Below are 11,567 nucleotides of genomic sequence, written 5' to 3' on the forward strand. Positions count from 1 at the left end.
CGCAACTGCTTTTGAAACTTAACTTTCTTTAACCAATATTTTTTGAGTCTAGCGATTGTTGAGTTGAAGAAGTCAGTCTATTATACTCCGAACAATGATTGTGAGCACACTCCGTAGTAATTAGAAAGCCCAGTAACTATCTTTTTCCCTCAATATATGTTTTCGGAAACTGTCAACGGCATTTTTTTTTAGTTTACAATGGAAAATTAGCTAATATTAACTTCACCAAATTATCTGATTTTTGGCTAAATCAACAAAACCTTGGCTAAATAGGGTCGTAGAAAACAAATTACGAACTATAAGGGATGAGGTGAGCGCGGGGGGGGGGGGTTAAAGGTGGAGTCAAACCACCCTTCATATCATGAGTTTGTCTCTTAAACTGCTTCGGCGAATCGCATACTCAGATAGTAGTGAGCCATAGGGCTCTAAGAGAACTTGATGCACTGCAGGCCTTACTTGTTATCCCGTTTTCAAGGACGAAAAGTTAAGGTCAGACGAAAAATCGCTCAAAACAACACCACAGCACTATAATTGCCACAAATTTCGTTTGAGAACAATTAAAAAGACGAAGTTCAAAAAAGTCTTCAAAAGGGTTTTCTACTGCAAAAATTGACTGAAGAGAAAAACCAGCTAAGCATATAGCCCCCCCCCCCCCCCCAACAAATCGGGTGGGAACAAAAATCTGTATGGAAGATGAAGAGCTGATTTCCGGTTTACAAGACCGGCGCATTAACCACTATGCTACAGAGCCACTGGTTCTGCACTCAAACGCTCAATCCAACAACAATAAAAATTTCAAGCCATCAGCCAATGCTTGCAATAGAGAGCAATGAATGCTATAGAAATATTCAAATAAGTATTGATTTTGGACAAAGACGCGCAAGGCTTAGACTATCAATGTTGTCATCCAAAAATAGTATTCTTAAATAAATTGTTTACTTATCACAGTAAAGAAATACGAAACAGAACAAACAGATAAGTCAATTCAAACCAAATCATCACAACCAACTCATACATGGAAAACGAAAACACAATCAAGTTCCTCACATAATTGTTCCGTAAATGAAAATATGCCGACAAAAATTTGCGTTCGACATGTTCATTTGCATGACCAATCATTTTAAAACCGTTCATTAGAACTATTTTGATTGCGTCCAACAATTTTTCCACGAGTTTGTCAATCATTAAATAAATTTACCACACTTTAAAGAAGTTCAATTTAAGAAGATGTTTGTCCTTGCTGAGTTTTGTTCAATTTAGTCGCAAAATTCCTCATCAGCCTGTCAATCTGTTTAACTTGAATACTCAGAAATGTCGACGTTACCTCCGGCTGTTTGCCTTCTTTCCCGTATGCCTCTTTCGAGGAAAACAGATCGTTCAGAACCGCATCCACGTTCAAAATCCTGTCGATTAAAACGGGCGGCAACGCATGCAAAGTATCAACTTGAAAACTTTTGATTTGCTGAATTTTTTCTTCACTGTAGTCCGCGCTAATAGGCCGAACTTTATCAGCAACCATTGGCGAGTTTGTGAGACCAATATTTGCTTTATTCGGGGTCCCAGACTCCGAACGTGCAGTAACGTTAACTCCCGATTTGTTCACGAAATTGCTGGTGGAAGAGATCATTTGTCTAAGATGTTTGAAGTTCACATTTTGACTTTTGACGAACATCTCGGGGTCAAAATTTGTGAAATAAAAGTCCAGATGACGATACAAAACAAACGAAAGCGCCTCCATAACGAAATACAACGCTTGAATTTGTTCGTCTTTCCGAAACAGCAAAGTAACAATTGTATTTTTAATCTTCGCAACGTGTTGATTGTGCGATAGCATTTTGAGTGATTGAGGTAAATCAGAACACTCGTAAACTTCGTCCTCTGACTTTGAGAACCTTTTTATTTCTTCATCTGTGTACCGATCTTTCACCAGTAAGGTTTTGAAATCATTTCTCTCCTCCAAAAGAACTAAAAACTCTTCAACTATTTGAGCACACAATTTGAGCAAAACTCCCATATTGCTGTAATCGTTTACCCCTTTAGTGCTTTCCACGGATTTCGTGTTAGGTGCTACGATACTGGGGAAAAAGAGAATTTGGCTCAGATTTTGTGAGTTAGCACCCGCTGCAGTTCCTGTGTTATTCATATTCATAACACTAACAGTATGTCCGTTTACATACGAAATCAAACTTGAAATAATTGAGATCAGAGATGATCTCATTTGTTCTTTTTCAAAAATATCTCCCACATAGGCAAGAGCAGTGTCCCAATTGTCGAGATTGCCAAATAAGGAAAGGCTTTTTAGAAGTTGTTGATGTAGCTTTCGCATCGACTGTTGGATGTGCATTACAGATTGTGCTTCTTCGTTGTCCAATAGAATAGATCCCTGCAATGCCAAATGAAAGCTCAATATTTCACCAATAATTTGATGAAAAAAATAGTCGATCACCCGAACTACGTGTTAATAGCGGTTTTTGTAAATAAAAACTGATCGTTAAAAATTTTTTAAAAAAAGGGAAAAAGACAATGTAAGTGGCATAAAAGTGAAGGCGGGTATTTAAAAAAGCTGGTGTGTGTGTGTGTGTGTGGGGGGGGGGGGGTGGAGTGGTATTAACCTACTTAACGCCTTGATAACCTTGGGCTTTACCTGTTTATCCAGTTTCTCAAGACGAAAAGTTACGCATAATTCGTTGGTCCGTGGTTTTGGCACTATTCGAATGGTATAATAACCAGATTTAAGGCACCGGAAAACTCTTAAGAGATTCAAAACTTTTTAACTTTAGTTTATTGCCAGATAAAACCACAAAACATTTTAACAACGCATTCTTTTCTCCTCGCAATCATTTAAATAAAGATTGACTCTGGTAAGTCTTGAAAAATACACCAGAAAATGGATTGCAAAAGTACAACAATTTTTAAAAACTTCGAATGACCATCAAAGCTCTTCTATTCAGTTTACGGATGTATCAATCCGTAGTAAAAATGCACTGTACTATAGTCAATCCTTTTTAAAATCAATTCTTCCTCATTCGCGTGCCGTGCCTGCTTCATTTTAAATGAAATTAATGACGACTCAAACGTTCCACTTATCAATTGTACAGAAAATCCAATATCCAAGCCGTTAAGAAAAGATAAATTTTCATAACATAGCCGGCAGATTGCCGGAAAATAGCCACAATAGCTTTGTTGGTCTTCAAATAGACATGTCTGTTCTTATCATTTGAGATATTTATCAGAAACTAACGCAAAACTGCATTTAAGTGGACTCGACGCGAATAATTAAACATAGGCAAAAACGTTCATTCAAAAAATTTGCATAAAAAGACGCAAATGTTTAAAAAAATTGCTTCAAACTGCAAGGGCAATAACAAAAACGGGCAAAACTCAATTATTAACTATCATGGAATTACAGTGATTAGAATAATGACCATAAGCTATCATCACAAAACGCAGGTTACTGAAACTTGACTTGACAATGACATCAAAAAGGCAATACATAGCCGGCAGATTGCCGGAAAATAGCCGCAATAGACTCTTGTGGCCACCATGAAATTGAAACCGCTAAAAAATAAGATGGACAGATTGACCAACAGTCATTTAATAGACAACGAGACTTTTTGTGTCATTCAAACTCTCATTTTTATGAAACACAAACGCTCTATAAGGAAAAAGCCCTTATAGAGCTCTTTCAAAATTAATATTCGAAATCAAAAACTCAAGACTAATACCCAAGAGTTAGGGCACATACGTTTGGCACTACTTGGATGCACACTACTGATTTTTAGCTAGTAAATGTTCATAGAACAAATGACGTCGCGCACACAAATTTTAACTGCAAAGCAGTGGAAGTCACTGAAATTTAAAAAATCAATGGTCGCAAGAATCATCGATGGAGACGACGAATTAAAAAACATAGCAGGACAAGTCCTGACGTACAATTCAACAAATTTTTATAGGCTAAGCAAAAAAAAACTAGACCTAGGATGGACTGAGTGAAATGGGAAAACCATTTCTAAAAAATCAGATCAAAAATTTTTTAAAAAAACAGAAAATCAATGTCAAAATGCCGCATGTCAGCAGAAAACCACTAGCCAGTAATGGAAACTTCCAACACAAAACTAGGCCTCGAATGAACAATGAATTAATCAGCTCTTCTCGCATCAGCACACAAACAAGGTCCACAACTTCGTTTTCTTAACTAAGTAAAAGATGAACGTTTTTACCTTCATGGCTGCAGCACTGATAACACCACATGCCACTTTAATTTCTTTCAAATCGTTCTTGCTCAATTTTTCAAAATCTCGGCAAGACAGCACTTCAATAAACACCTCAAAGTGAGCGATGATAAATTGCAGAACTGAACTCGCTACGTCTTGGTGACTCGGTGGCAACGTAGTTAGAATATTATGACAGGACTCTAACAGTGGTATGAACACTTGCCGGTGTGCGGCTAGCTGGACTGCAACTAGATCCTTCGATTTTTGAGTCGCTTTAGCTGATTGATTTAGAACAGCTAGCGGGCGGCAATCTATAAATGTCAATTTTCCCAAAGCCTCGATGAAATTACAGTGCACTAACGCCGATGCTCCTTTTGCACTTTGGGCTAGCTTTGATATCAAGCAGAACTTAGCATTGTTCATGAGATAAATGGCGTCAAAAGGGTCTGCCTTTTGGAGACTTTCAATCATTGCAATGTTATCAGTCGATATCTCTAAGACTATTTTCTGGAGGAAACCTTCCTTGTTCATCAAAGTCGCAATGTCCGAGTGTTCGTCAACGTCCATCAGCTCGCAGAACACAGACACGGCTATTGTCTTTTGAACAACATGGCCCAAGGAGCTGTCGGAAAACAATCTTCGCAGAAAAGCGTCGCCAAAAGATTTCACGACATTCCAATTCTGCAGCCGTATTATGTCGAGTTCTTCGAAGTTTTCCGACTCGACACTCTGAGGTGCAAAAAGTCGTAGGTATGATAAAATGGACGACAACGTGTTAACGCAAAGCGACTCTTTTCTGTTTGAACCCCCGTAAATGTAGAACTTGATCAAATTTTTCAGTACATCGCTTTTAGACGAAGCCAATTCCAACGCTAGTTGAATAGAATCAACACTACTGCTGTTATCTCCGCTATTTCTGAAGTAATCGATAATGTTTAGAACCAATCTTGAAATCAAAACTGAAAGTTCTGAGCTCAAATTTTCAACATTAATGGCTGCACAAAGGTAGTCTAATACATCCATAACAATGTGCTTTTCCTTCAACGTTTCACCCGGTGCAAACTTTATGCAAACTGCAAACAGTTCACACCAAGATGTGACGTAAGCAATTTTTGACCGGCTTTCATCTTGGCGCGAATTTTCTTCACTTGCAAACGCCAACACGTATTCAATATCAGCTAACAGCGCTTCTTTTTGGGTTTGATTAACTTGCAAAACAGAGATTTGGTCGAAGAGATATTTATGCAACCTTCGAACATCAAAATAGCCATGGCCTTTCGCATCTTTTTGGGGCTGTTCGGAAATTACAAACGCGCGCTCAAGAATTTCAGAATCTATCATATCAACTTGCAGTTCGGGAGTTTGAGGGGTTACAAAATCGACTTCATTAATTATAGATCTCAAAATCCACGGTTTCTTATTCGTGGTATTACTCGCGTCCATGGTTGATGATGTAACATCATGCATTAATGACGTAACACCGAGAGAAAAGTTAAGCGCCGAATTAGCTTTGGAAACTTCTTGGACAAGTTTTGATGTCGGTTTATCAAAAAGCGCTGAGAGCATCCTTGTAACGCTTGTTTGCTGTTTCTGACTGCAGGACAACTTCAAATCGATTGCAAAAGTTTTAACTAACCAAGAGTTTGCGTTGAACAGATAAGATGCGATTTTCGGGTCTACTTGAATCGCTGCTACACGTGATAGCTCCTGAATATGCCGACAAAGAAACCAGTCAATATTTTGAAGCAACCTCAACGTTTGAGAGCACGTTTCCCGGAGCAAACTAATTTTGTACAAGATATTGTAGCACAAACATATAACCTTTGCTTCGTCTAAACTTACAGATTGCTCTGTGGCCTCAATAATGAAATTATCAAGAACGTACGTTATAGCATGAAGAGCATTTATTGATGCGGTTAAAACTTGATTGGGTTTTCTTGCGTCCTCCAAGCCCAATAAATAATGTGCAACCGTAGCTCTCGGAAAGTCAAGAAGAGAACAAATATATTGCAGCAGGTTCAAGGCCGAGTCAGAATCAGAGTGATATTCTTCAATAATTGAAACTGTGGCATGGTTAAGCATAGTAGCAACTGCTGGTTCCGATAATAGATATTTACAGGAACGGGTTTGGTTCAAACTAACTTTAGCATGTAATGACAACACTTCAGAAGCTGCTAATCTGACTTTTAAAACGTTGGAATTTGTCGATCCGGTAGAGAACACTACAAGCTTCATAACATTGTGCAGATGATCATAGAAACCACTTTTCGAGTTCAGACATTGCAACAACGCATCCATTGACATGAAAATGTCTTTTCTGTAGCTTTCACTGCAAGACTTCATAAAAACTTCCTGAAGTTGCAATGCACGAGCGATGATATTGAGCGATTTCTCACAACTTTCGAACATTGCAGTGGCATCTTTTTCATCGCCATATTGGAGCGTTTCCAACTTATGAACCGTTTTCTCGATTATGAATAACATTTTTTTCACCAATGTTGAGTCTTTGAAAAGCTGACTGGCAATTTGAAGTGAAAAAGATTGCGTTTCTTGAGCTTGATTTCCATTCAGATCTTCATCTACATCAAAGTTATCAACAACAGTTTTGATAACATCAAGAACACAAGATGAAACAATGTACACATCCTTTGAGTCTTCGTAGAATCTGGTGTTGAAATGATTCAGCAATTTATCAATCAAATATGAGCCTAAAACCTTCAAATTGAACTTTCTCGGACTGTACTTCAAAATCCGGTTCACAAATTTCACAAAACCAATAGATAAATTGTAACATCCTTGCTTCGTTTCAAACTCTTCCAGCTCAAGAACAATCCCCGAACTAGAACCCTGGACAGCGTTATTGGATAAATCAAAAAGTTGATATTTCTCAATACATGACCACATATTAGGTGCGTATTTTGCAGCCGTCACAATAGCCGATAAAAGATCGATGCATTTAGCTTTTAAAGATAGTGGCACTTTGCAACTAATCAGTCCAAAAAGAGTGTAAACAACTTTCAGTTCTGAATTTTCAACCAAAACCTGAATCGCTCGCTCGCTATTTGAACAAATATTGATCAGCAATCCTAGCATACTTTCTATGCCTTTCAGTTCCAAAGCACTTATAATTTGAGTTTGCATTTTTTGACCAACAGCAGAGCCATAATACGAAGTTTGCATAACGTTTGGGGACAATCGTTTCAAGGGCAGCCTCTCTTCTCGAATGCTAGTATAAAATGCTTGAACTGTTTGGAAAAAGTGATTCAATGAAACCGTCACATGAGAAGCACTTTGTCTAGCAGCTAACAGAAATTCCAAACAAGACCAGGCCGAATTTTCAGAGCAACTTAGCGAGGACAGCATATCGAAAACCGATGCGTACAAGAAGGGCGCAACATAATCGCAGGCTGATAGGCAAAATTTATGCAAAGAAAGGTACCTCTGTGTATTGGAAACCGCTTTGCTTGGACTTGTTATGTAACTTTCGTTAACTTTCCAAAAGTCATCTGTCAATTTCAGGTTGTTGCGTCTGTAGAACCCTGAAATCATTTTAAGGCAGTTTTCGTAGTCATTTATCAATTCTTGCGGTGCGCTCAAACCTTCGCTGTAATACAATCCAACCGTTCTGGCTACTTCGTCACCATGGTTACGAAGGTCGCGGACTTTCAAAGGAAAGTACACTATGAAGTCGGTAAACAACTGGTGAAATCTTTGCACACGGAACTCATCACCGAAGAAATCTTGCACAGATATAATGAGACTAATATTTGAGAAAACATCTGACGCAATTGCTTGATTTACTAGAAACTCATCTTCATCGCGGCAGTCAATACACGAATCAGGGAGCTCATTTTCCATGCTTAGCTTCCTTAAAGACACTGCCCATTTAAGATACAAAACAGAACACAGAAACCGAACAATCGGGTTTACAGCGATTGGCTGATTCTCAACAAAAGGTGGGCTCGAAACCAGAGTTTGATGTATCGTTTGAATGAAGTCTTCATTTCTCTGATGATCGAACGCACAGAATACAGAAATGATTAAGTTAACTGCAGGTATTTGAACATTAATGCTTTCTCCTTCCAGCAAGTTCGAATACGAGCATTTTAGAAAATCGACAACTTCAATAGTATCACCAATTGACATTTTTCTCTGACTGAATAAGTTGGAAATGACGTCAGACAAACCAACTGCGATGTCGTTCAAAATTTCGCTCAACACTCTTCGATGTTTGAGATCACCGAGCGCTTTCTGCTTTCTTAGATTCTCGAAAATCTCAGCGACATTAAAAGTTTTCATAGCTTGCAATATTTTGGCAACAACATTTTCGTTGATCAAATCCGTTATGTAACCTTCCAAGAAAGCACTGACATCATCAGTGACGTCAGCAGACCATGTCAAGCCCGAGACAGCTTTCGTTATCAGTTTCAACGAGTGAACTACACTAAACTTTGCGTCGAAGTACAGCATTACTGCAATGAGACCTCGACTCCATAATGGGTATCTCGGCTTTTGAGATTCTCCAAAATGCAGAAGTTCGGCTGCTCTCAATTCATTAAAATTGAACAAGTCGCTCAAGATTATGGTTTCTTCTGTGAAATCGGGATCAACAATTCGAGGTTTGGGCTCATTTTCGAACAAAATTCCGTCTTTTGGAGCTGCAATAATCGCCGCTCGATGTTTTACATTTTTAACTTCCGTATTCTCCAATAGATTCAGAAACAGCGATCTGTGTTTGCGTAAATCACGTTTCAGTGTAGGCAGTTCGCGAAAATTTTGGTTTATCAGGACAGTTTTCAATAGGTTCGAAAGCGATTTTGCATTATCGCACAAATCACAGCATTTGTGGAGCTTGATTCCAGAAGAAACCGTAGCAGGTGGCAAGGTCAAAGACATCGACAAATCTCAAATAAGACATTTAGCTCACTCCGATAGTTACATCATCAGTAGACGTTCATTGTACTTGTAAGAAGAAATTCTTTTCAACAGATAAATTTATAACCCTAAACTTTACAAGTCAAATGAGATATAATTCTACGGGTCTTTTCCATTATTTCCGCCCCCTTATTGAGTGTTTACCATGATTATGTTCATATTTTTTAAAATTTATCTCCATCCGCGTATAGGCTGGTCGGTCAACTCCTATATACATTTATAAATTCTGACAACAGGCAACATCGAATTAGCATCAAATGCAAAATATATAGAACAGCATGTGGAGAATTGATAAATACACTCGAGATTTATGAAGGGGTTGATTGAATCAAAATGATGGTGCTGGGTTACTGCCAATAGTGGGGCGGGGGAGCTTTACGTTATATGACGACAAAGCTGGGGCTACTACGGGAAAGAATCAAATATACAAATACTTTTTGCTAGTAGTTTTAGGTAAATTAAAAGCCCCTCCCCAACACTGGGTGAATATTGGCTGGTCCGCGGCCCTCCCAGAGCTCCGTCTACATAAAGCATTTCATATTGTTTAATTCTATCAATAAAATGATAATATACACAAACTGCAGCTTAGAAAGTAAAACAAAAGAGAGACAGCATTAGAGTCAAACTAACAGCCTCACTTCTTCAACAACAGCTCCCATCGAAGCATTAACAATTTCGTGCCGTCTAAGCGTCCTTGACCCACGAAAGCAGAGGATGGAACTCCTCAGGAGAGCAGAGCTGATTTTTGTCCTTAGATATGATATGATATCAGCGTAGCTGTCCTCTTTTCGTACCCAGCAATATCAAGGGTTTTCACCCGTTTTACAGTTCAACTGAGTCTCCATGTATTCAATATGTTACAGTTGCCATATCTGCAAATTATTCTCTAGCTACATTTACTTCTTTCGTTGTTTATCAAAGAATTTCCAGTATGTTCTTCAATGTTGTTTAGTTCAAAAACTGTCCTAAGTCTAAATTTGTCTGAGAAAGTTATCGTCAGAATCAGGAGTTTGGTATTTTATATTCCAAACTACTACTACTATTCAACTGTTTGTTTGTCTCGTTTTTTGTTTTGTTCGTTTTCTAAAAAGTTATTGACATCAAAATACGCCGCTTTACTGACAGAAAGAACAGATCATGCATTCCAACGTAAAGGCTGAACAGCAGTAGACTTAGCGATTGCAAGCGTTCTCGGTAATCTTAAATTTGCGCCTAAAATCCATTTCGTTGCACTTGAAGATTTGTGCTGTTAGAAATGTTAATAATGCTCCTGCAATTAACTTAATCTAGTCCCCCTCAGTGCAGCATTCCCCACTCCTAGCCCGTAGCCTGATCAAACCCATTATCAACAATGCAAGGGTCCCCTACGTAGGGGAGGCGTCTGCTGTCATACGTGTTAAAAATATTTTCACGTGAAATGCAGTCGTCTAGCCGTAGCGAAAGATTGGACTGAAAACTGCGGCTGCAAAAGCTGCTTTGAGGTCACCAGAGTTAGCGAAACATCAATCGCCAAGCCGGCACCACATAATGCTTTGACGGTCCCCGACACTGCAATCATAGATCCTGCAACATCGCACGCCCCCGAACGTTCCGTCACCGCACCAACGGATAATTTATGGGACAACTTCCAGCCTCATCACGCGGTAACAGTGCGCTAAATATACCGCGAGGTCGTCACATGGAAGCCCTTGTTCTTCATGCTGTGTAAAAACAAGACAAGGGAACAGTTCACCGAAGCCCTTCAGTGTCCTCTCCCCGACTGCCGTAAACACGGATAGATCTGATATATCCCTGACCCTCTGTATGATAATTCCACACCTAACGCCCAGTCGAACCAAGGACACGGACGATGGATCGAACAATAAGACCATCCAGCGTAGGCTGCGTTCATGGCACAGCTGCAACTTCTCAGAACTGTTTTGTGAAGCAAAAGCAATCCAAATGAGAATGATTTAAAAGGAACAAAAAGCAGCACTCTGACCTCAAGATGTTCAACGATTTCATGTCTCGTGGTAAAATCAGTAATGCTATTAGCGTTCTTTCGGATGAGCATAAAGGCTGCGTGCTCGCATCTACCAATTTAATAGACGGTAGACCGGTCCTCTAGATTTTACGCGACGAACATCCTGAAGGGCAACCTTTGGAGCCCAACTGCATTCAGAGCAAACATCCACGCACGCTTCCCTACCACCGAGCAGATTCGAAAAAAAATCAATGCGAGGCTCGTCAGGAATCATGCAATGAAGACTCATGGCAGTGCCGGGCCTTCAGGTCTCAATGCAGATGACTGGCGTAGACTACTTTCTGCTTTCAGGCAAACCTCCACGAACCTGTGCAAGCTTGTTGCTAAATTTGCTAACAGGCAGGCCACGTCCATAATATCACCGGATGATTTGATTGCACACAATGGTTGTCGAC

General features: G+C 39.3%; 1 protein-coding gene across 1 annotated transcript; it reads right to left on the minus strand.

The window, feature by feature from the left end:
- Positions 1-963: 963 nt before the first annotated feature.
- On the minus strand, positions 964-9,247 carry LOC142357730 (nuclear pore complex protein Nup205-like). The gene is made up of 2 exons (XM_075409278.1): positions 4,221-9,247; positions 964-2,383 (listed from the first exon to the last, which is right to left on the minus strand). The coding sequence occupies exons 1-2, from the start codon at positions 9,108-9,110 to the stop codon at positions 1,220-1,222; spliced, it is 6,054 nt and encodes a 2,017-aa protein (XP_075265393.1). The 5' UTR covers positions 9,111-9,247; the 3' UTR covers positions 964-1,219.
- Between the last annotated feature and the right edge of the window lie 2,320 nt (positions 9,248-11,567).

The sequence above is a fragment of the Convolutriloba macropyga genome, chromosome 2, assembly GCF_964194025.1.
Source record: "Convolutriloba macropyga chromosome 2, txConMacr16.3, whole genome shotgun sequence".
Lineage (NCBI taxonomy): Eukaryota > Metazoa > Xenacoelomorpha > Acoela > Convolutidae > Convolutriloba > Convolutriloba macropyga.

Excerpts from the sequence above, each read along its gene's own strand:
- LOC142357730 (XM_075409278.1), bottom strand. The coding sequence starts at position 9,110 with ATGTCTTTGACCTTGCCACCTGCTACGGTTTCTTCTGGAATCAAGCTC. Across the intron at positions 2,384-4,220 it reads TCAGTGCTGCAGCCATGAAG|GGATCTATTCTATTGGACAA; the intron begins GTAAAAACGTTC and ends TTGGCATTGCAG.